Source organism: Micrasema longulum, unplaced genomic scaffold, assembly GCF_059751315.1.
Source record: "Micrasema longulum isolate JH-2025_06_02 unplaced genomic scaffold, ASM5975131v1 h1tg001567l, whole genome shotgun sequence".
NCBI classification, from domain to species: domain Eukaryota; kingdom Metazoa; phylum Arthropoda; class Insecta; order Trichoptera; family Brachycentridae; genus Micrasema; species Micrasema longulum.
The window spans coordinates 536,447-562,779 of NW_028278750.1; the positions used below are offsets into that span (position 1 = coordinate 536,447).

General features: G+C 35.5%; 3 protein-coding genes across 5 annotated transcripts; all 3 read right to left on the reverse strand.

Annotated features, from left to right (window-relative positions):
* Positions 1-201: 201 nt before the first annotated feature.
* LOC148274856 (uncharacterized) lies at positions 202-6,243 on the reverse strand. Of its 3 annotated transcripts, XM_088236539.1 has the most exons (4): positions 5,376-5,575; positions 4,467-5,146; positions 2,256-2,345; positions 202-1,212 (listed from the first exon to the last, which is right to left on the reverse strand). In XM_088236539.1, coding segments are annotated over exons 1-4 (789 nt in total). In that variant the 5' UTR covers positions 5,378-5,575; the 3' UTR covers positions 202-1,195. The 3 variants fall into 3 exon arrangements, with proteins under 3 accessions (XP_088092665.1, XP_088092664.1, XP_088092663.1); XM_088236538.1 differs by lacking the exon at positions 5,376-5,575 and adding an exon at positions 6,139-6,243 and having other exon boundaries at positions 202-2,345; XM_088236537.1 differs by having other exon boundaries at positions 202-2,345.
* Positions 6,244-9,056: 2,813 nt separating this feature from the next.
* Positions 9,057-16,822, reverse strand: LOC148274857 (uncharacterized). The gene is made up of 3 exons (XM_088236546.1): positions 16,610-16,822; positions 13,392-14,051; positions 9,057-11,641 (listed from the first exon to the last, which is right to left on the reverse strand). Exons 2-3 carry the CDS (start codon positions 13,999-14,001, stop codon positions 10,551-10,553), a joined length of 1,701 nt encoding a protein of 566 aa, XP_088092672.1. The 5' UTR covers positions 14,002-14,051; positions 16,610-16,822; the 3' UTR covers positions 9,057-10,550.
* Positions 16,823-19,570: 2,748 nt separating this feature from the next.
* Positions 19,571-25,957, reverse strand: LOC148274858 (uncharacterized). The gene is made up of 3 exons (XM_088236547.1): positions 25,859-25,957; positions 21,783-22,386; positions 19,571-21,329 (listed from the first exon to the last, which is right to left on the reverse strand). The coding sequence occupies exons 2-3, from the start codon at positions 22,336-22,338 to the stop codon at positions 20,524-20,526; spliced, it is 1,362 nt and encodes a 453-aa protein (XP_088092673.1). The 5' UTR covers positions 22,339-22,386; positions 25,859-25,957; the 3' UTR covers positions 19,571-20,523.
* Positions 25,958-26,333: the final 376 nt, after the last annotated feature.

Below are 26,333 nucleotides of genomic sequence, written 5' to 3' on the forward strand. Positions count from 1 at the left end.
AAGCGCTAATTGGTCAAAGTAAATAAGTGGAAGTGTACCAAGTAGTTTTTAAATTGATAACTTATTTGTAAATATAAGTTATTACACCATTAAAATAAAAAGATGTAAAAACTATTTAGGTGAAAACAATATCATTTTTGTCGATTTCTCAGGTAAAAATGGTACGGACATAATTTGTTCTATATGTGTTAAGAATAATGAGTAAAACATGAAGCCATTGGATGTATTTATATATAATATATACTTCTAAAAAACACAATTTAAAAAATACATTGTAATACGATTGTATAAAAATCTATTAATTGATTAATAAAATTAAAAATGCGTTATCTTTCCAGTCCAATAATAAAAACACAAAATTTAAATACACTTGTACGAAGACTGTGATAAATATCATGGCACAACGCTTCTTAGTGTACCGGGAAAAGTACTTGCATACAAATTACTGCAAAGAGTTCGAGGACCCATTATGCAAGTATTAAGAGAGAACCAGGTGGGTTTCCTACCCGGTGTGTCACGTGCAGATCATTACGCTGTATTCTATAAGAGAACAAAGAATTTAATAGTTCCTAGGCTATGTGCTTCAAAGATTACGAAAAAGCGTATGAAAGACCGTAAAGTATAATTGATAAGATTAAGAAAGGGTCTCTGAGATGGTTTGGTCACCGTGGAACGAATTGACGACGAAAGAATGGTAAACAAGTATATATTGCGAAAATGAACGGTAACGTAAGACGAGAACGACCAAGGAAGACGTGGCATGATCAGATAAATCAAAATCTTAAGTCTGGTCATGTCAAAAGCGAACAGAACCAAAGGGCATGTATGACAAGATTAATGAATGTGAAAGAAGCTAGAAATGTATGCCAGGATAGACGTGTGTGGCGGTTCATTCTCTCTGCCTACCCCTACAGAGAAATGGCGTGATGGTAGTAGTGTAGTAGTAGTATGAAAGTCCGCATACGCCCAAGAACAGTCACCTATCTCTGGAATGTGCGGCAGTAGACTTGACTTGGTCACGTGCTGCGAATGCATCAGGAGAACCTTCATTCAAGTTACGTCTTCTTCATACCTTCACTGTCCCGGAAAGCCGACGACGTATTCGGTGGAACTAAGAGACGCACGAATGAAGTCAGAAGGTGAGTGCCGGCTGATTATAGGGTCTTCCGGAGGCGTCTGATGATATCCACATGCTTCACTTAAGGAGCAGAACTGGAAAAATGGTATTTGAAGTTCTAAATTATAAGTAAATAACTATTTGTCATAATTCTAAACGATTTGATAATGAGAAAATTCCATTTTACGTAATTTCACAGTCAGAACTTTTTCACCAATGTGACTTAGAGTATGATGAATTAAATCACTTTTTTTGGAACATGTGTATTGACAATCGGAGCAGACGAATAGTGTATTCCTAGTGTGAGTGAGCATGTGACGTTTTAATGCGGATTTTCGAGCAAACAAGTCTCCGCATACTGTGCAAGAGAATGGTTTCTCAAGAGTATGACTTAAAATGTGATATTTCAAACTCTTCTTTCGTGCACAAATAAATGAGCACTCTGAACATGAAAACGCTTTTTTACCGGTATGAACTAGCATGTGATGTTGTAAAAAACGTTTTTCAGAACATTTATACTGGCACTCTGAGCATGAAAACGGTTTCTCACCAGTATGAGTTCGCATGTGAGAGATTAAAGCTGATTTCCGAGAACATTTGTATTGGCACTCTGTACACGAAAACGGTTTCTCAATAGCATGAGTTAGCATATGTATTTTCAAAAAAGTTTTCCGTGCACATTTATGGTGGCACTCTGGACACGAGAATGGTTTTTCATTAGAATGGGTACTCATGTGTAATTTCAAAGAACATTTCTGTGCAGATTTATATTCGCACTCTGTACACGAGAATGGTTTCTCGCCAGTATGAGTTCGCATATGTAATTGCAAGAATGATTTCCGTGCACATTTATAATGGCACTCTAAGCATGAAAAAGGTTTTTCGCCAGTATGAGTAGCCATATGATTCTTTAAAATCATGCTGCGAGAAAATTTGAGTGGACATAATGAGCACGAGAACGGCTTTTCACCAGTATGGGTTCGCATATGCCTTTTTAAATAATGTTTTTTTGAACATTTATATTGGCACTCGGAGCATGAAAATAGTGGTTCATCAGTGTGAGTAAGCATATGACTTGTATAAGACCGAATCCGAGAGCATTTAAACGGACACACTGTGCAAGAATATCGCATCTCACCACCAGTTTGCGTAGGTAATTTAGAAGTAGACTTGACGGAGCCTTTGTATCGGCGCTCTGCGCTGGCATATTTCTGGCACGGTTCTAAACCTGAAACAAAAAAATATGGTATAGCAACATTCAAAGCACGCGACATGGGCACAGCGTTGTGGTCCCGCGGTAGCGTGGCGGACTTATGGATCAGTGGCCCGAAGTGTGAACCCTGCTCCACCACAACTTGATCCACATTTTAAAATATTACTTATTACTTACAATATTTGAGTTACTCCAAATGTTCGCAGATTAAAGACTGGATTTCACCCCCTCGAGAGTCATTAAGATTAACAAATTACAACATGGATGGAGAACAACTTTAATAAGGGAATATGGAAGTCTAGGCATTTACAGGGCTTATGACCTGTCATTAGATGGTTTAAGTGGCCATTTTACACACTGTGTAACATTCACCATTTTGCCTATGTTTGAACATCCATATTTCTTCAATTCTTCCATTTGTTGATTTTAGTGAAGTTTTAGTGAAACACAAAAAAACACAAAGGATGGTCAAACCATAACGCACGACGTGAATTGTAAATAAATCAAAAAGTTTTCAGAGAATTATCTTAATTTTTTTAGTATGATATAAAGATCTATGAAAATTATGTGTGAAACAAAATATCGGCCAAATGCTCGCCACGGCTGTCAAATCACATGATCGTGGCGGCCAATTGATATCGCCACGACGTAAGATAACACGCCCATTGAATTTCTCGCGCAAAAGAGCCGTTGTTTCGTTGGCTGTGTGGCAAGTGGCACCGTCCTGTTGGAACCACATATCGTCCAGCTTCATATCCTCAATTTCTGGCCATAAAAAGTCCGTTATCATCTCGCCATGGCGAACACTATTCGCGGTAACTGCTTGGCCGACCTCATTTTCGAAGAAATGCGGCTCGATGACGCCGCCAGTCCATAAACCGCGCCAAACGGTCACTCTTTGCGGATGCATCGGCTTTTCAACAATCAAAAACAAGTGTGCGTCAATAAGCCAAGAACAATTCAAGAGCTAAAGGATGAGATGATTCATTCGGCACAATAACGACATTGAACCTCAATTATGCCTCAGCGTCATTAAAAATATGGACCATCGGATAGAGGTATGCCACCGAAGCCGTGGCGAGTATTTGGCCGATATTTTGCTTCACACATAATTGTCATAGATCTTTCTGTAATAATAAAAGAAATTAAGATGAACACAGACACAAGATAATCTGAAAACTTTTTGTTTTATTTACAATGAACATCATGCTTATGCAAATAATATTTTACATTACAATGATATTTGTATCATATTGTTAATTTTTAAAAAACACAGAATTTCGGAGAAAAATTAAGCCAACATGAATATGATCACGATACCAGAGAAAATGTAAAAAATAGATTTCTATTTAGAAAAAAGGCTAAGTCACAAATTTCAATATTATGTAAGGCAGTAAAAAATATTATGAAAAGGGGAAAAACCTTTATGAAGAAAAAAAAATCGAAATAGAAACTGGTGGTTAAGAAACACGTGTTAAACAACTTATAAATGAATTATATGTACTAACATATTACAACAGAGGTGAATAACATGCTAGAGAAGGTAATTCAGAAGTCAAGGCATCTACAGGGCTTATTACCTGTTAATGGCTGGTTTATATTCGTATTTAACCACTTACCGACTTGACTTTGTTTATTGATATCTAGACGTTCCCGTCACCAACATGCAAAACCCACTGTACACCTTCACCATAGTGCACAAAAATATAAAACCAACAAGTCATGCATTTTAATAAGCACGTGCACTGATTAGGACAAACATGCGTGCATGTCCTGACGAAGAGACGGATACGTCTCGAAACTGCTAGATATAGAATAATCGGTAAGTGCTGATTTACAAATATTCAATAACATTTAGGAAAGTTATTTTATTAAAGTTTTTTTTTAATTTGAGAAAGTGGAAAATAAGACGATAAGAAATAGAAAGAAAAAAATAGATGTAAAGATAAAAACGAATAAAAATCAAAGCAGATAATTAAATTAAACAAAAAACTGTATTCTTAATCCGTCCATACACCGTGTTGTATTCATAGTTATCCACATTTATTGAAAATGCCTCCAAAACCTTAAATATTCACAATTATAATCCAAGAGCATAATCTCAAACTTGGTAATGCGGAAGGAAGTATTACTTACTTGAGGCAACTTCATTACTACTAGAGTAATTTAAACCTTCTTGTTTAGCGCCAGAATAATTCATATCCACATCAGTACTGGTCCCCGGTTCAGCCTTCACAGTAGCAACACCTGGCTCCTCGCTTCTGTAGGAATATGGCGCCCCTTCTCTTGTATGGAGAATATCTACTTCTACATAACCAGCCCCAGGTTCAGACTTCACGATAGTAACACCTGGCTCTTCGTTTCTGTAGAAACCTGGCGTCCCTTCTCTAGTATGGAGAATATCTACTTCTGCATAACCAGTCCCCGGTTCAGACTTCACGATAGCAACACCTGGCTCTTCGCTTCTGTGGAAACTTGGCGTTCTTTCTCTAGTATGGAGAGTATCTCTTTCTTCATCACCAGTCCCTGGTTCAGACTTTACGATTGCATCACCTGGCTCCTCGCTTCTGTAGGAATATGGCGCCCCTTCTCTAGTATGGAGAATATCTACTTCTGCATAACCAGTCCCCGGTTCAGACTTCACGATAGCAACACCTGGCTCTTCGCTTCTGTAGAAACGTGGCGTTCCTTCTCTAGTATGGAGAATACCTCCTTTCACATCGCCAGTCCCCGGTTCAACCTTCACACTGACTAAAGTGAGATCCATTATTCTGTTTGCGGAACTAAACACTTTGTTTAACGTAAAACTTGACGTCCTGGAAACGAAATGAAATAGGCATTGAAACATTTACTCAAGCATAGTTTGGATTGTGTCCAATATCTAACTTATTAATATCAAACCTAGGGTATCAACATTACAAGAAACCATTTTACTTTTTTATACAAGTTCAGGTTCAATGAAAATAAAATACAATTAAAGAAAATTAAAGCTAGGAGACAAGATCTGGTCAGTTTTAGTGATCGTTTAAATCTAGAAAGACTTACATCCAAAAAGTCCAGATCGTGTCTCGAGTTTACAATCCGAGACAATCGGGACATTGGTGCATGCGAGCCGTAGTTTGTGCTGTGCTGATTGAGAAATAGCATTTCAGACGACTTAAACAAATACAAACTATTACCACTTTTAGACAAATGTATTTTAAGTATAATTCAATTAAAATCTATAAACTACTTCCACTATCTATCAAAACAATTAGTAACTAGAGAATGTTCATAAAAGCTATTAAAAATGTATGGTGGAGCAAGGTAAAGTAAAATGGATTGTCTCATTTTCCCAAACCGATATTGAATCAACTGCTCCACAAATGTATAGCTTATGTTATGCGTTTGTTTTTTCATTGCGCGTTTTGTAATATAAATAATATAGATGTACATAAATTAATTATAAACATAAATACGTAGTGTTTATAACTGTTTGAACATTTTGTTAATTATAATAATAATTAATAATTATGGATAACTTCTAAAGCGCCATTTGCGTAATATAATACCTCAAGGGCGCTTTACATAGTGATTTTATGAAGATGTAAATTTAATTTTAACTTTAACTCTAACTTTTTAATTAAAGAAAAATAATGTACCGTGTTACCGTGTGTAAAACAAAGCTGCGCGTTTTTCAATTTTGCAACAAGTTGTTTATATGGACCAAACGCCTGTCTTATTGACCTGAACAAACACATCTTATTAAATTCCGAGTAATGCTATACTGCCGAGTAGAAACTATACTATAAAACATTATAAAATTTACCCAAAGTTGCTTCTTTGTTGACGCGGATCGTTCCACCACCCACGCGTTATAATTAAGGTAAACTTAACGAGGAATTAAGGATGGCTACATACACCAAACGCTGTCAAACACGAAATGGCGGCCATTGAGAAATACTGCGGAAAATGTTGCCAGTCTAAAGTCCTTAGAACGTACTTGAAGTGCGACGTACTTTAATACATTTTTTTGTTAATGGCTCCGATGAGTCTGTCCTTTGTACTTAGAACCTTGGGATATATATTATATAAAGAGTATGCAATATTTATTTCTATCACCCCACGTATTTATGAATTAACGAATAAAATCTAGCCATGTTAAGTGCATATTATTTGTCAATTGCCGATTTGACTGATTACTCAATGATTTCTTTTTATTGTTTAATATATCAAGGTTATTTACTTTTCCTCCGTTGAGATATTGATCTATTTGAATTAATCTTATGCTTCAGGTCTCAGTCCAGGTTATATTAAATACCCTTGTATAAAAAGGCTTTTTAATACATATTTAATAAAAATTATGTCGGGAATCGAATTTCCTCTTTCATTTAAAACAAACGCGCTGACTATTTGAACATGCGCAGTATTTAAAATAAAAGATTAACTTTTCCCCAAGTCTAGGAAATTGTTTTTTTATCAATAGCAGTTATGTCGGGTATCAAATTTATTTAAATTTAAAGTTTAAATATTTTTTTATTCCCAGAGCGGAAATGGCAGAGATAAACAAAAATAAATAAAACCGTGCAAATTTGTTTTGATTTATGTATTTCAAAAGGCTGAACAATAAACAAACCATCACGTCGTTTCCCCGTAAGGATAAGCAGAGAGGATAAAACGCAACATCACTGTTTTCGCATACAGGCCTCTCTTCCGCTACATTCATACAGCTTCTCATGCACGCGCGTTATTCAGACTTTTGACATGTCCATCATTAAGTATTTGTTGGATTTGGTTATGGCATGTCTTTCTCGGTCTTCCTATAGACTACAAATAGTTGTGTATCTTTCTTCTTTTTCTGTCCATTCACTCTACATGTCAAAACCAACGCAGAGCTTATTTCTTGATTTTGTCGATAATGCTTATTATCTTAGCCTTGCCTAATGTACAGACCTCGACATTTGTGCACCTATCAAACATCTTTTTACCACACATTCGCATGAGGAATCGCATTCCGACAGCATTTAACCTATTTCCATCATCGCTTCTCCAATTCCATACTTCGCTCCCATACATTGGGGTTGGCACTAGAACTCCATTAGAACTCCAAAAGGCTCTATTATTTATTTATTTGACGGACTTACGCAGTCCATTCTAACAATGGTAAACACAATTTCTTATAATAAATACAAGCACTAATAAAATAAATTTAAAAAAATAAATTAAAGCTAGGACAAAAAAAAAACAATTACTACCTCAAGACAAAATCCAGTTTATCTTAGTGAATTTTTAAATCTATAAAGACTTACACCAAAAGAGTCCAGATCTTGTCTCGAGTTTACAATACGAAACAATCGGGACATTGGTGGATGCAAGCCATAGTTTGCGCTGTGTTGATCGAGGAACAGCACATTATTATTTCGCAACCGGCGGAATGGAACATTGAATGCCACTTGTTCCAGTAACGATGGTACATCAATTAAACCATTCAGCAAATTAAACATAAATATGGAGTCAATGTTATGTCTACGTTTTTGTAGACTTTAGATTTTCAACATTGACTCCATTTCTCCGTAAGTGTAGTCTCCCCTCTCGCGCATGGATGATTGGACATGCTACTTTTCTTAGCAAACGATGTTGCACCGATTCGATTTGATTTATCTGGCCTACATAGAAGGGAGACCAGATCGCGGATGCATATTCTAAAAGAGGACGAACAAGTGAGCAATATAGTGTTTTAAACGTAAACATAGTGACGTCACTAGATGTCCTGCTAACAAAACCCAAGAGTATTAGTGACTTGTTAATCATAGTATCAATATGTTCATTAAAGGTAAGTTTACAGTCCATGATAACTCCGATTAAAAAATATACATTCGTCGACTAATTTATATTCTAAGGAAAGGTCGTACTGGTAAAGTGGTGTGGTGCAGCAAAATGTTTGTAAAAGGGTCTAACAGTTTTTTGCTAATAAGTAGGCTACTTTTAGTACTGGTGAAGGCCTTCTCAGTGTCCATGCACGGTGTGGAGTGTTGGACACTGAGGGAATCTGAAAAGAAAAAAATCGAAGCTTTTGAAATGTGGTGCTGGCAGCGAATGCTGCGGATTCCGTGGACGGTAATACGTACGAATGCATCTATTCTTTAGGAACTAGACATGGAAGAAAGACTAACATCCATGTGCGAGAAAAGAATCCTGCAGTTCTTTGGGCATATTTCCAGGGGGAACTCTGATAGTTTGGGGAAAACTATTCTCCTGGGTCACGTTGACGTCAACCGACAAGATGGAGCGGCACAGTCACTGAATTATCAGAATCGTCACTGACGAATGCCTATAGAAGAGCACAAGACCGTTAAAGATGGAGGGAGACTGTCCACAGACGAGCCATCTCTAGAGTCAGGCGTAATCACCGTAATCCTCAGACATGAGGCAAGGAATGAAGAGAGAGCAAAAAATTGTTTTTACTTGACAGACCCTTAATACTTCAAAAATGTAATTAAAAAAAAAGAGTGATCTTATCTTACTCTATGCCCAAAAAAAAAGCAAACCAAACTAACCATAGACAAAGAAAGTCAATTATAGATATTTAAATATTTATTTTTAAGTTTTCGTTTTTGTTTTTGATTTCACACATTATGAATTAAGTTCTCATTATATCCATTATTAATAGCAATCTGATTATTCGTATTGATTGTATATTCCAAATAAACTTGTAAATAACATTTAATTCATATTTTAGACCACGAAATAAGAAATAAAATCAAAAATATAATTTAATCTAAATACGAAATACAACGTAAACAACTTGATAAATTAAAAATACTAAATACAAAATTAAAACCTATTCCTAATAGTTCAAACATCAAAACCTTTTATCAAAAAAACTATCAACTTCTCTAACTGTACGTTTTCCAATAATGAATGGGAATTCCTTGATAAAGGATTTAAATATAAAATTCCTACTAAAGTCAATTAAAAATAACTTGAGTATGTAGATATGGAAGCTTTTTTACCTTTACAAATAATAACAATCTTCCTAAAGATATCATCGGAGCATAGAATTAAGAATAGTCCAGAAAGAGCATAGAATTATATTTGAATACATCGGACGGTCACCAAAAATCCCCTGACTATGCCCCACTTTCACCGCGCGCATTCGTGATGTCGCCGCGTAATATTGCACGATAAGAAAAAAATATAATCATAACACAAATGTAAGGTAAAAAAAATCAATTTGTCGATTTCTCTAGAATTTTATTGTGCACGCGGAAATATCGATCGACACAACAGAAAAGATATACAAAGGGTCATTTGATAAAGGTCACTGATTTAATGAACTTTAAACTCAAAAAATAAATTAAATTTTATTTTACATAAAACGGATATTTTTATATAATGTATAATAATATTTGATATTTTGAAGATAATGTCGGTCAAATGTTCACCACAGAGTTGTTTTATCCGAGGTCCTATTTTCATTAGTTCTCTCATTAGATGAGAAAAGAAGGCTAAAAAAATTTACTACCCTGGCAACACTAACGAAATGTTCATTTTGTTTCTTCGACAATCTGACAGATAGAAAAATAATTCAATTTTTAAGTAATGCATTTGCAACTTAGACATTCATTTGTTAATTATTTATTAAATGTGATCCCATTCTGTTTCTTTAAGATCCTGGCAGTATGTCTACACTTTGAAAGGACACAACACGGCATAGTTGAATTCAAATCAGGAGTTGCGTACTGAGCGCCGTCTACAAATAAACTAATGGGTCAAAACGTAAACCTACTCATTTATGAGTAGTTGAGTCGCCTTCTGTTTGATGTGCGTATGCGGTTTCTGAACTATTCTTAATTGTTTGCCTGGAACCTAAAACGGTGAACATCTGAGTTTTAAGGAGTAAGTGCTTGAGAATATAAGGCATTCAATGGTTTAATTTTACAAGCGACTTAACGCCCAGGACAGTCATCTATCTCTGAAATGTGCGGCGGTAGACCTGACTTGGTCACTTGCTGTGGATGCATCAGGAGAGCCTTCATTCAAGTAACGTCTTCTTCATACCTTCACTTTCCCGGAAGGCTGACGACGTATTCGGTGGAACTAAGAGACGCACGAATGACGTCAGAAGGTGAGTGCTGGCTGATTATGGGTCTCCTGGAGGCGTCTGATAACATCCACATGCTTCGCATAAGAGCAGAACTGGAAAATGGGATTATGAAGATCAAAATTATAAGGAAATAACTATTTGACATTGTCCTGAACGATTTGATGATGGGAAAATTCCACTTTATGTAATTTCACAGTCAGAACTTTTTCACCAATGTGACTTAGGGAATGATGAATTAAATCACTTTTTTCGGAACACGCGTATTGACAATCGGAGCAGACGAATGGTGTATTCCCAGTATGAGTCAGCATGTGACGTTTTAAAGCAGATTCTCGAACAAACATGTGCCGGCATACTGGGCAGGAGATTGGTTTCTCAAGAGCATGTCTTAAAACGTGATAGTTTAAACTCTTCTTTCGCGCACTAACAAATGAGCAGTCTGAGCATGAAAACAGTTTTTCGCCAGTATGAACTAGCATGTGATGTTTTAAAAAACGTTTTTCGATACATTTATACTGGCACTCTGAGCATGAAAATGGTTTCTCACCAGAATGAGTTCGCATATGAGCTTTTAAAGCTGATTTCCGAGAACATTTATACTGACACTCTGTACACGAAAATGCTCTTTCAGAAGAATGAGTTAGCATATGTATTTTCAAAAAGGCTTTCCTTGCACATTTATGGTGGCACTTTGGACACGAGAATGGTTTTTCATCAGAATGCGTACGCATGTGTAATTTTAAAGAACATTTCTGTGCACATTTATATTCGCACTCTGTACACGAGAATGGTTTTTCACCAGTATGAATTCGCATATGTAATTCCAAAAATGATTTCCGGGAACATTTATAGCGGCACTCTGCGCATGAAAACGGTTTTTCGCCAGTATGAATAGCCATATGATTATTTAAAATCATCTTACGAGAAAATTTAAGTGGACATAAAGAGCATAAGAACGGCTTTTCACCAGTATGGGTTCGCATATGCCTTTTCAAATAAGGTTTTTTTGAACATTTATATTGGCACTCGGAGCATGAAAATGGTCGTTCGCCAGGATGAACAAGCAAGTGTTTCCTATGAGGCCCAATCTGAGAACTTTTGAACGGACACACTGTGCACGAAAATCGCATCTCACTATCAGGTTGCGTGGGTAATTTTGAAGAAGATTTGACGGAGTCTTTACATTGGGGCTCTGTGCTGGCATATCTCTGGCGCGATTTTAAACCTGAAACAAAAACACATGGAATAAAACACACGACTTTTAAATAGCAGGCGCCACATTCATCAGTATGAAGGCTGTCTGGAGATCGGATATTTACTCAGGGAAAACTAAATGTCACCTATATAACACCTATTCTCTTCTACGGATGCAAATCATGACACCTCACTAGGGCCTTATTTACATATATAAATATATGTATGTAAGGGTGAGGGTGAGTTTATGTGTGTGTGTATGTATAAATGTATGTATATATGCGTGTATATGTGTGAATGTATGTGTATGTATGTGTGTATGTTTATTAATTAATTTATTTATTTTTACATATTTGTTACAGCTTACAACAAGTCATTATTTATACAACAAATTAATTAAGTGGTAAAAGTAAACATCCTTGCGTATTTTTCCCTGTTGAGATGTGTGACCACTACTGACCTCAATATATACTGTTGACGAATATCCAGCACTTGAAATTCTTTGAAGAGCGAATCATTCGGGTATCGGTATGGTTTTTTGAGCTATAGCTGCTGAAGCCATAGTCCTTTTAGCGCAGCTTCCTCAGCCAATAAGACCATACGTCAGTATTGAATTTACCAATCCATAATACAATTGTTTTAGTTCTTTAATCCTTAGTATATTTCTTATATGTGTATGTATGTTTATATTTATATTTTGAATCAGGTTGTGGTCCCGTGGCTAGTGTCCCGGACTCAAGGATCAAAGGTCCGTGGTTCGAATCCCACTCTACCCTAATTTGATCTCCATTATCTAACAGTGAGTTATTTATAACTCGTTGAAAATGGCCCTCAAAATGAAATATTTGGTTAAATCATAAGAACGTAAATTTTATTTTTCTTTAAAAAAATGTATATATGGGTGCACACATGTGTGTTTATGTATATGGAAATATATAAATAAACGTATATGTTAGTCTGCCTTAGCGCGGGTCTTGCATTACTTTATATATTATATTAATTATCTTTTTAAAAAATTTAAAAAACTGACATGAAGCGGAGGAGAAACGGTTGGCTTGGTCATGTGCTGCGGTTGCCTCCTGAAAGCCTTAACCACCCTTGCCTACTTTGCAAGGCATCAGGTTCTCGACGTCCTGGACGTCCACTGCTGACTGTTCGTCGGCAGATCGTGTCATAACTACGGGACGCGAATCTGACTTGGGGACAGGAGCTGGCAGCCGACCGAGACGCTTAAGCATCTTCGTAGACACCATAATATATGCTCCAACTAGGGGGCAGACATGGAATGATGATGATGATACAAGGTTGTGGTCCCGTGGTAGCGTGGCGACTTATGGGTCAGTGGCCCGAGGTGCGAACCCTGCTCCACCCCAACTGGATTCTCAATTTTGAATATTACTAATTTTTATTTATTTAAACGCTTTACACGCATGCTCAAGCTCATGAAATATTTATTTAAAAGTGCGTTTTTACACGAGAATACTTAGTCACTGGACTGGTACCTGAAGCATAAGACTGACCATCTTCATGTAACAAAAAATATGGTGAATATATGCTGCGATTGGCATACCAATGTATTTTGCCTTAAGGCGATTTCTTCTTCCACCAAAAATGTTCCGACTCAAGAAAATAAGTACTTTATTACAAACATAAACTAAAATCTTTTTTACTAAATTTTTTTAAAAATACGAACCAAAGGTAGACATTTTAGTTTTTAAGAAAGATTAATTGATTTAAAGCTTCATCTCAAACTAGGTAATGCGGAAGGAAGTATTACTTACTTGAGGTAATTCCATTACTACGAGAGGAATCCAAACATTCTTGTTTAACGTCAGAATAATTAATATCCACATCAGTACTGGTCACCGGTTCAGTCTTCATGGTAGAAACGCCTGGCTCCTCGCTTCTGAAGGAATATGGCGACACTTCTCTAGTACGAAAAATATGTTCTTCTACATCACCAGTCCCCAGTTCAGACTTCACGATAGCAACACCTGGCTCTACGCTTCTGTAGGCCTCTTCTCTAGTATGGAGAATATCTCCTTTTGCACCACTAGTTTCTGGTTCAGATTTCACGATAGAAAAACCTGGCTCTTCGCTTTTGAAGGAACGTGGCGTCCCTTCTCTAGTGTGGAGAATATCTCCCACATCGTCACTCCCCGGTTCAGACTTCACTATAACAACACCTTGTTCTTCGCTTCTGTAGGAACGTAACTCCCCTTCTCTATTATGGAGAATATCTACTTCTACATCACAAGTTCCTGGTTCAGACTTCACGATAGCAACGCCGCTTTTGTAGGGACATGGCGTCCCTGCCCCTCTATAGAGAATACCTCCTTCTACATAGCCAGTCCCCGGTTCAGCCTTCACACTGACCGAAGTGAGATCCATAATTCTGTTTTGCGGAACTAAACACGTTGTTTTAAGTAAAGTTTGATGCCCTGAAAACGTAATGAAATAATAATTGAATCATTTACTCAAGCAGAGCTTGGATTGTGTCCAATATCTAATTTATTGAAATCAAACTTCAGCGTATAAACATCAAAAGAAACCATTGTTTTTTTATATAAGTACATGTACAGTTAAAATAAAATACAACTTAAGATAATTAAAGCCAGGACAAAAAAAAACATAATATTTATCTCGAGACGAGATCTGGTCTGTTTTAGTGATCATTAAAATCTAGAAAGACTTACACCAAAAAGTCCAGATCTTGTCTCGAGTTTACAAAACGACACAATCGGAACTTTTCTTTCATACATTTTTGAAAATCGTCATAAACTTGCGTTTGTTATTTTTCATATTTTATTTTTATATATTTATATACGGCATTTCTGCCATTTACATATATGCGGTTTAAAGAGTGCTTAAAAATAAAAATATAAAAAAATCGAGTATAATATATTAATATACTCGTACTTTTGAAATACATATATATTTTTAAAAAATTATACAACAACAAAATACATTAATCAATCAAATAATAACTATTTCATCCCAATCTCCTGAAGTTGATTTGCTCATTTTGATAAAAATATGTTGGTCACTTTATTTTTTAATTTAGGCGGCCTCCGTGGTGTAGTGGTCAAGACGCTTGACTCACACTCGGGGGGTTCCGGGTTCGATTCCCAGTGAGAACACAAAAAAATCAGATTTTTCTCAAGCCTGGGTGATCTGTGATGTAATTTACAACTGTAATTAGGTCTCCTGGCCTGTTGCTGTGTAAATATATATATGTCAAAATATGATGCATATTCATTCCTGGTATTCGGTAATCTAAAAATGGGTGAGTTATATTGAGCTACCGTTCGAAAACTTTAACAATAAAATATTGTAGATGTTCTGCTTAACCTAGGTGGTACATATAATGAAATCAACTTCATTACTTCAGGGGTATCAAACATTGGTTTCATTATTTAATATAAAGTCGTAAGATCGGTCGACATTCTTCGTTCTTGCAATTTAGTTATTTTTTTTATTTCAATGTACAATACAGTATAACTGCCAATTACAATGTACACATAACAGAAACATGCTTTAAAAAGAACAATAGATTATTAAGGTTCAACGTATAGTCCATAAAAACAATAGTAAACAAAGACGAATAAGTCAAAGTCGCCATTACGCATTACGACACATAGTTCAAGAGGAAGAGACTAAAACTGGTAATCCCAGCATGGGAAAGATCCACCTCTCTCTGTAGGCTGTTCAACAGGCCAATCAATTCTCCCCGCAGGCATCATCAACAGTAAATTTGTCCCGCATTCAGAAATAACAAATGGACCGTGTTGCTTAGCTCTTAAACACTTGCTCGGTATTTAAATTTATGTAGGGCTTATGACCTGTCATTGGCTAGAGCCACTAAACACATTTTGTAACATTTACCATTCTGCCCATGTTTAAACATCCACATTTCCTCAACTCTTCCATCTGTTGAATTTTGTGAGGTAAAAGAGCTAAAACCTTTATCACGTAGGTAAGATTCATCCGGCTGAACCAAATCACCTGCTAGGCAACGCTTAAAAACAATTTTCCAATTTTTATACTTCTTCTTTTCATCATCATCATCATCATCGTTCCCTTTCCGCACCTAATGGTGCATAGGGCACTGCATTGGTACACCAATCGCAGCGTATCTTGGTCATTTTTGTTACATCAAGGTAACATGATCTGTCTTACGCTTCAGGTACCAGTCCAGGGACTATGAAAAATTCTAGTGTGAAAACACCCTTTTGAATAAATATTTCACATTAACCATGCCGGGAATCGAACCCGAGACCTCTTGCATGGCAGGCTAACGCGCTGACTATTACAACACGAGGCCTTTTACCAGGTAGATAATTCAACAATTCTGAATTCAAAGATGGGCAGAATGGTGAATGTTACAGTGTGTAAAGTGGCCACTTAAACCAGCCAACGATGGGTCATAAGCCCTGTAAATGCCTAGACTTCCATATTACTATCTCAAAAATGTTTCCCTCTCTGTTAAAATAAATTTAAATATGAAAAACTCCCTAGGGAGGAAATCCAGCCAGTCTGCAAGCATTTGGACATACGCAAACATTACTTGCTCGGTACATGTAATTTTATGCGCTCCAAAATGTTGGGATTATAAATTATTATATCTCCCCATCACAAAACGTCCCGACGGGACCCTAGTGAAATATGGCATCCCTATTCGTGCCGTAAATATTCGGCGTCTCCCTTGTTTTCTTACTGCATTTGTTTTATCCTCGATTTAAGTACAAAGTCAGTGGTAGATAAGAGTTTACGCACACACTTATGACTACTTTCTTAAAAAAGGCTGATCTAATTATATAGACATACGGAATAAAAACACTTTGAATGAAAATGACGGGTTGAAATGAAGTTGTGCGATTTTTAATTTTGCAACAGCCTTGTTTATGGGCCAAACGCCCGTTATGTTGACCTGAACAAACACATCCTATTATATATCGAGTAATGCTTCTACTCTACTATAAAACATTATAAAATTTACCCAAAGTTGCTTCATTATTGGTCCGGATCGTTCCACAGCTTACGTATTATATTATAGGTAAACTAAACTGGGGATTAAGGCTCGGTACATTCACAAAACGCTGTCAAACATGAAATGGCGGCCATTGCGAAATACTGCGGAAAATGTTGCTAGTCTAAAGACTTCAGAACGTACTTGGAATGTGACGTACTTTAATAAAATTTATTTATTTTAATCTCCTCCGGTGAGTCTATACTTTGTGCTTAGGAGGTATATTAATAAAAAAAAAATATTTCTAGTGTTTCACTTATTTATAAATTAATGAACATAAATCTAGCCATGTCATGTCATGTCATCCATATTATCAGTCAAATGCCAATTTAACTAATTTCCCAATGATTGCTTTATCTTGGTTAATATATTTTTATATTTTTTAACACTTTATATACAAATACAAAATATCAAGGCGGGCATATTGCCTGAAGGAAATTTCTTTTTAACTACCCAAACCGTTCAGTCTGAAAAAATTACATGAACATTCCAATTTAAATACGAAAGAGAAATAGTTACATTTTAATTTAGCATTGAACTCGGAGTAAAGTTTCCGCGCACCTATTGGTTGAATTCGATCATATGACGTCTGAGATGACGTAATGGAAGCACGTTTTGACATGTCAGTAGATCATAATTCAATATACTGAGGTAAGTACAGATAGTAGAAAAGTTAAATATGTTGTATCGATACGTACCGGTGAAGATAGCGTCCAGAACACAAGTGGAAATTCAAATAAAAGTTTTTAATCCCGATAAGTATATTTTATTTACGAAAATCGTTATCAGAAATTATATAAAAAAAAATATTTTAAAAACAAAAATTCAGTGTACAGGCTCTCTAAAATAAAAGTTGCGACTAGAATATCTTTTATAAAGTTAAAATGAAATACATTTATATGAAGGCATTAGAAGCAAACTTACAAATCTCAATTGAAAGAATTACTGAGATATTTGCGAAAAACTTTGAAAAAAGAATTGCGAGATTTCTAACTATTCTTTACTAACTCAATGGAAAATGCTTAGTTTGCGGTGTCAAGTAGTATGATTGAAATCTGTTTTTGCAAGATTTAGAGACGGTTTTGAATTACGCTATTATAAAGATAGGTAGGTTTTTATATATGGCTTATTTTGGCATCAATAACTCATTTTCCGTTTTTGGAAGAGATTTCTAAGGTTACTTCTATTACCCGCATATGTCCTATCAGAAAAATCTATATTTTTAAGAAAACGAAATAATCGTACCAAATTTATTACTATTGATAATACAACAAATCTGCATCTCAATCGATTCCAGACATTATTACCAGTGCATTCGTGGAACGGAGATTTTGAAATGTTATTTTATTTTATTTTATTGGGTAAACAAACAGTATATACAAAATATATTGACAATTTATTGGTATATTAGTATAGGACCCATGCACAGACCGAAAAAGATATTTACAATTAAGAGAATAATTTAAATTGTGTTAAATATAACATTTATAAATTTTAAACTTAGAATCAGTCATGAATTTAAATTACGATTTTTTACTAAAAACATTAAATTTGTTAAAACTTAAGAAGAAAAATTATAGACCTTTTAAATTTATCCAAAATTGTAAATTCGATATGGGATTGCCCTGAACTATTATCTCTCATCAACTTCAGGGTGCCTGGATAAATGACTAGACGGTGCCACCGTTCTGAAGCAACAATTCACGGACAGTGTATACTTGAAATGCCGTATTAAACAGACTTCACGAACTCGGCAATAGTTCGGTAGTGAGATGGCAGAAGGGACCATCTGTATTTTTTTCAGTGTTTTAGTTTTCAAAAGTTTTAATAAATATTTCCGTAAATACACATAGAAAAAAAAAAACAGCATTATTTAGAATGACAATTTGCTATTTCAAAATAACACTAAAATATTTTAGTTTATGGATCGAAGTCTTGAAATTGAGTCTTATTTCAGCTCTCCTGAACATTTTAAAAAATTATAGAAGGTCCCTTCTGCCATCTGACTAACGAGTTATTCCCACATATCTGATATATTTAGTGTAGGGTATTGTTCCTATATAACAAACCTTTTGAACTTTTTCAAAGATGGTGAATGGTAATTATATTTATTTATACATGCATTTCATAATATATACAGTTTTTTGTTCACTTTGCCTAGCTGTATGAAACAGTACTTATGATTTTCTTGTTGTATTACTGTAGAATGTTTTATTATTTCATTTTGTTTTTTACATTTATTCTTGAATTGTTTTAACTTTCTACTGAATATGCTGTATAATTTTTAGGATTATTTTTTTTTATAAATCTTGGGTGTAAGGAAATTTATGTTTAAAAAAATATATTTATGTATATATATATTAAGCCAAATATGTTAGTATTATACATTTTTGTAAAATGCAGATTTGCCGTTTATGTTAATAAAATAAAATGTTAAAGATAAGAAAAATCCAACACCGTTTTCTAAGAAAAGTGTCATGGTTGCTCGGATCACAAAGGGGTAATTATTCCTATTTTGAAATAGAGCAATCTCTTAATCTGCCTTCATTGGAGAGACGTAGAACTGAGATGGACCTTATTGCATTTTCAAAATACTTAATGCTATTAGTGATGTCCCATCTCTGTTGCAATCAAATTTTTTTCACGTTCCCAACCGTGTCACCAGAAGTAAAAATCTGCTATTTATTAAATATTCTAAGAGCAACTTTTGTTTTTATGCCCCAATGTCCAGAATGTGTAGATTAGTTAATTCATCACACGACTTGGAATTCTTTGGGATAGATCTTCCGGATTTTCGTAGATGTCTTCGCGACTAAACAGTGTGGGATGAAGTTGGATTGGCATGGTTTAGCTCGAAGTCTTATGTCTTTCGTTTTTATGAATAAATTATATACCATTATTGTATTGCCCTTGCTTGTCTTTGCTACATAGTTTTATGTTTTTTTTTGTTTAGTTTCTCGTTTTTATGTTTCTTCATGTAACTGTTGTAATTGACTTAGGCCGTATATATAATAAATAAAAAATAAAATAAGAAATGAAAAATATGTATACAAAAGTAAAATCAATGAAATATCTGCTTCTCTTAATATTTGTATGACTTTTTACTTATTTAACATTACAATGTTTTGAGTATGTAAAATATTTGCAGACAGGCTGGATTTTCTCCCTAGATAGCTATTTAGAACTAAAGATGTTGCAACAGAGAGGGAAAACATTTTGTGAAGGGAATATGGAAGTCTAGGCGTTTTCAGAGCTTACGACCTGTCATTGACTGGTTTAAGTTCACTATTCTGTCTCTGCTTAAACATCCACTTTTCCTCAATTCTTCCATCTGTTGCCTTTTTGAAGAAAAGGAGCTGTGGGTGAAAAAAAACAATTAGCGGGATGTTACATCGGTTTCCAAAGGATGAAATATGCTTTAAAAATCTTACTCAAAAGGGGATCCTTTCTTCAAATGATTTGTTTAGACGCGAGGGGCGTACAGTTTTACGAGCTCAAAGAAGACGCAGTATAGATAGTTAGTTTTTAAAGTGCTAGAGTCCGAGACCATACAGAATGCGGTTGGGAGTTGCTAGTGCGACTCAAACGCTGTAACAAAGTAACCGAAATGTAAAAGTCACAATATTCATGAATATGCGGGCAGGTCAGGGAAGGTTTTCATTTCAATAAATGTCACAGTAACAACTTCTCACCAATGTGACTTAGTAAATGACGAACCAAATCATTTTTATGGTATCTAGAGTATTAACAATCCGAGCAAATAAATTATTATTGCCCAGTATGAGTCAACATGTGACGTCTTAAAGCATATTGTCGAGTAAACATATGTCGGCATATTAAGCAGGAAAATGGTTTCTCACCAGTATGGGTCAGATAGTGATGTCTTAAACCCGCGTGCCGTGCACAAATAAACGAGCATTTCGAACACGAATACGGTTTTTCCTATGAATAAGCATGTGACGTTTTAAATCCGATTTTCGAGACCACCGCAACGAGCACTCTGAGCAAGAAAACGGTTTCTTATCAGTATGGGTCCGCAAGTGTGATATTAAAGCAGATTTGAGCTTACATTTATATTGGCACTCTGAACATGAGAACGGTTTCTCGTCAGAATGTGTTCGCATGTGAAATTTCAGAAAAGATTTCCGTGTACAATTATAGTTACACTCGGAGCATGAAAATGGTTTTTCACCGGTATGAGTAAGCTTGTGGTATTTTAAATTCTCGTTACGTGAAAATTTGCATGGACACAACAAGCATGAGTATGGTTTGTCACTAGTATGGGCTCGCGTGTGATATTTTATTATTTTATTTTTTATATCCGACTTTGAGCATTTTTTCTCACCAGAATGAGTTCGCATGTGTGATATTAAATTGTGTTTTTTTAAACACAAAAATGAGCACTCGGAGCATGAAAACGGTTTCTTACTAGTATGTTTTCGGATATGGCTTTCCAGATAAGATTTTTTTAAACATTTATATTGGCACTCAGAGCATGAAAATGGTTTTTCGCCAGTATGAACAAGCAAGTGACTTCTATAAGGCCCAATCCGAGAACATTTAAATGAACACAATGCACACGAAAATCGCATCTCGCCAACAGTTTGCTTGTGTTTTTTTAAAGAAGGTTTGACGGAACCTTTATATTGGCACTCCACGCGGGACATATATTTGTGGCACGGTTGTATACCTGAAATAAAAACAATCATTAAAACAAGATGAAGTTAATATTTAAAATGAAAATATTCTGCCATGCAATCCCTAAACCGCCGTAACTCAAAAGAGGGAAAACATATTTGAGAAGGGAATATGGAAGTCTAGGCATTTACAGGGCTTATGATCTGTCATTGGCTGGTTTAAGTGGCCACTTTACACACTATGTAACATCCACACTTTTGCCTATGTTTGAACATCCATATTTCTTCAATTCTTCTATTTGTTGATTTTAGTGAAGTTAAAGAGCTGAAATCCTTATTGTTGTGAAGAGATTTGACTGAGTGAATTATTTCCCACACTAGGCAAACTGGAGAGGCAGAATACATGCAAAGCTTCGAATTTATTAAAGCCAGAAGGAGAAGTAAAAGTCCTCTGCGTTCACGGTCGTAATCTCAAAGCAGATAATGTGGAAGAGAGTATTACTTACTTGAAGAAATTTCATTGTGACGAGAGGAATCCAAAAACTCTTCCAGTTTTGTGTCAGAAAAATCCACATCCATGTAGGTAATTCCATCACTGGTTATTCTAGGCTGGTCAGTACTGGTCCCCGGCTCAGCCTTCACAGTAGCAACACCTGGCTCCTCGCTTCTGTGAGGACTCAGCGCATCTTCTCGAGATTGGAAAACATCTCCTTCTTCGGCACCTATTCCCAGTTCCCTCTTCACAGTAGCAACACCTGGCTCCTCGCTTCTGTGGCTACTCAGCGCATCTTCTCGAGATTGGAAAACATCTCCTTCTTCGGCACCTATTCCCTGTTCCCTCTTCACAGTAGCAACACCCGGCTTGCTTCTGTAGGGACTTATGACCCCTTTCCCAGATTGGTAAATATCTCCTTCTTCATCGCCAGTCCCAGGTTCAGCCTTCACGGCCGCAACATCTGGCTTTTCGCTTCCGTACAGACTCGGCACCCAGGTATGGGTAAAAACTCCATTTACATTGCCAATACCCGGTTCGGTCTTCACCCTCACGGAAGTGAGATCCATAATTCTATTTTGTTAAACAAAATGACTATTAAAGTCGAAATGAATGCACTGGAAACGAAGCAAAATAAATTATTCGTCAAGTAGAAGATACAATTAAAACTATGTATTTTGTTTTAACTACGTATTTTACTGGGTCTTGAAATATTTATTTAACTATCTTTCTTACTATGCACTTTGTTTTTACTACGTACGTTGAACAGTGGACGAGATGTGAAGAATACCTTGTCCTAGGCGGAGGAAAATTTTGATAATGGACTGTATTGTTGGGGAATTCAAGGTTGCACAACTTCACTAACCTACCGAACAACGTATTTTACTAAGGTTTTAAATCAGCTTTTTACTACATTTTTTAGTGTGATTTCTTAACTATGTATTTAACTATGTCTTTCACTATACTTTACTTTGTTTAATTATTTATTTATTTATTTTATGGGCGTAAGTATAGGCTGTGAGCTCGCCAATACATGACAGATGACATTAACATAACCATAGAAAAACATAGCAGTTGAGCTCTCAGAAGTAAAGCAACGTGAATGCAGCAATGCTTGAACTACATGTCAATAATATTCTAATAATAAATAATATTATTTGGCCATACGGAACTTTAAAGCACACCTTGGTTTAATTACTAATAGTATTTTATCGGTTAGGTAGGTGTATTTAAAAAAAATGTTGCGTACCTGAAAAAAGCACAAATAATTATGTTATTGTAAATGATGTCAGTAGCGACACTCAGAGAGTGGCTTTGTGACGTTTTGACATTTTTTATAAGAAATTCATGGCGTAGCCGAAATACTGTTATAAAAACGAGGATGTTTTTGTTGATTGACGTTAGCAGGCGCTACCCAGGGGCGACTTTGTGACGTGAGAAATTATTTAAAAATAGAGTTTTATGGCGTAGCCGAAATATTGTAATTAAAACGAGGATGTTTTTGTTGATTGACGTTAGCAGGCGCTACCCAGGGGCGACTTCATGACGTGATGAAATTATTAATTTAAATATTTTTTTTCATTTTACATAGCGTAGCCGAGATAAGAAATTGCGTGATGTTTCGAAATTTAACCGTGTAGGTAGCCGCCTAGTTACAATATTATTTTTGTATTTGTATAACTCCTGTTTTATAATGTTTATGTATTTATCGCTATAAGAATTAAACTAAAGATAGTTTTTACTTTTAATCGCTATCCGTTTTTTAAAATATGTTTGTAACACTCAGTAATATTTATTTTTCAAGTGTTCAATGTTATTTTTGCATTTTAATTAATATTGTTAATATAAAGCGTATTTTTATTTATTCGAATTTACTAGACTGTTTTTATTACAAAAAATAAAAATGCATATTTCTCTATGTATTTTTCTGTTATAAACAATCTATTAAAATAATACACATCAAATTTCCATTGTCTGTTGATTTTATTTGCAATCTTCTTTTTTTTCGATGGTTAAAACTCTAGGAAATTCAAAGACAATAAAATTTTTACTGTCATATATTGGCGAGCTCACATGCTATACATAGCCCATTTTATGTATTGATTACTGCTTTTTATATTAATTTTTTTAAATGGCTTAAATAACCCTAGTTAGAAAGACAAAGCAACTTTGCATAAATGTATAATTTACTACTACCACTACGCTGTTTCCCCGCAGAGGTAGGCAGAGAGAATGGACCGCCACACACGTCTATCTTGGCATACATTCCTAGCTTCTTCCACATTCATACATCTTGTCATACATGCCCTTCGGTTCTGTCTGCTTTTAATATGACCAGACTTAAGATTTTGGTTTATCTGATCATGCCACGTCTTCCCTGGTCATCCTCGTCTCACGTTACCGTTCATTTTCGCCATATATACTTGTTTTACCATTCTTTCGTCGTCCATTCGTTCTGCATGACCAAACCATCTCAGAGACCCTTTCTTAATCTTATCAATTATACTTGACTCAGATTTACACTCTCGCCTGATTTCATCATTCGTAACCCTGTCATACATTGATTTCACACACATTCATCTAAGATATCGCATTTCAACCGCGTTCACTCGGCTTTCATCCTTTCTCTGCCAGTTCCATGTTTCACTTCCATACGTAAGTGTTGGGACTAAAACTCCGTTGTGCACTGCCAGTTTAGCTTCGATTGACATATTTTTATTGGCAATTACTGTGCCTAGTGCTCCGTTCATTTTGTTGCCCGTATTCAGTCTCCTTTCAACATCTCTTTCTACTCTTCCATCTCTTGGAAACATGCTTCCCAGATACACAAATTCTATTCTAAATGATTTTATGTATGCAATATGATAATGAAAAATAATAATAACAGAGCTTGGATTATAATATTAACGTTGGGTTACTTTTCACATAGTGTATTAGGAAATATTTCATTCTACACATCACCCCTTCACACATTTTCAAAAAAAAATAAAAAATTACTTGAAGCTATTGCAAACGTTGCACTACACATATAACATCTCGTTATAAGCACGAAGATAGAGTTTGTTAACACAAAAATTTGTGACTATTTTCATCAGAAAGGCTGATCCAGTTACATATGAAATTAAAATATTTGACGTACAAATGATGGGCTAAAATGAAGCTGCGGGTTTATGAATTTTGCCACAGACTTGTTTATATTGAATAAATGCCCGTAATGTTGACTTGAACCAACATCTCCTATTAGATACCGAGTAATTTATTTATTTATATATACGCCTAATGGGCATTTTTAAGGACATATATATATATATATATATATATATATATATATATATATATATATATATATATATATATACAAAGAAAATTATTATTAAAAAAAATAGAAATACTCAATGGCGTGTAGTAGACTTGGTGGGCGTGGAAGCGGGAGAGGGGTGATTATAATTGAATTTGATTCAGTGATCGTTTGAAAGAAGACAACTTGTTATCAAAGAAATCAAGACTGGTATGTTTGTTGGCAGATCTGAGAATTCTGGGCATAGGGGAATGAAAACCATAGTTATTTCTGTGGGGAGCATCGAACTCAGGTCAGCGACACACCAAAGCACGCATAAGTGAAATCGATACACGCAACACTCGCCTCGATCCAGGCGGGTAACGCAAATTCGATTGTTCGTCAGTCCAATGCCCTGGAGGACATTACCTTCCCTCCGTCGTAGTGGGAGACCAGGGAACAAAGGAATCCAACGTATAAAAGGAGGACCCGTTCTATGGACCACTACACACATCTCGTCAGTACTCTCTTACGGACGTTACTATGTCCGACATCATTTTTATTAAATATTTAATTTATAATGAAATGGGAAATAAATAAAACAAACAGCAAACATCTACATTTCTATGGTTATCGGTATGAAAGAGTAAGTTTTGTCTGAGGTTTCTAGTTGGGATATTTAATTTTACTGAGCTCAGTTGTTCAGGCGCATCAAAGAGTGAGTTGAGAATTTTAAATACGACTAGAAGGTCGGATTTATTTCGACGGTAATGTAATGCTTTTACTCTACAATAAAACAGTAGAAAACATACCCAAAAGTCCTTCTTTGTTGGTGGGGATCATTACACCGCCCACGTATTATATTATGCGTACACTTAATTAAGGGTTAAGGCTCGCCACATACACCAGGCACTGTCAGAAATGCGAAATACAGAAGACAATGTTGCCAGTCTAAAGCACTTACTACTTACTTGGAGTGTGACGTGCTTTTATAATTCACTATTGAAAAGTGTGTAACATTTGAATTTCTTACAGACTTAGCACGGTTTTTACATAGTTTCGAAATGATGCAGTCCAAAAATTCAAATCAAGAAAAAAGAGCTGTAAATAACCCACTATTAGAAAATGGAAATCAAGTTAGGGTAAGGTGGGGTTCAAACCTCGGACTTCTGATTTGTGAGTCTGTGGTACTAGCCATGGGACCACAACCCGATTCTATTTTTTTTTTTTTCAATGCGTAAAAATTAAAGCCTGTACCCAAAGCGTAAAACTGATTATCTTACCTTC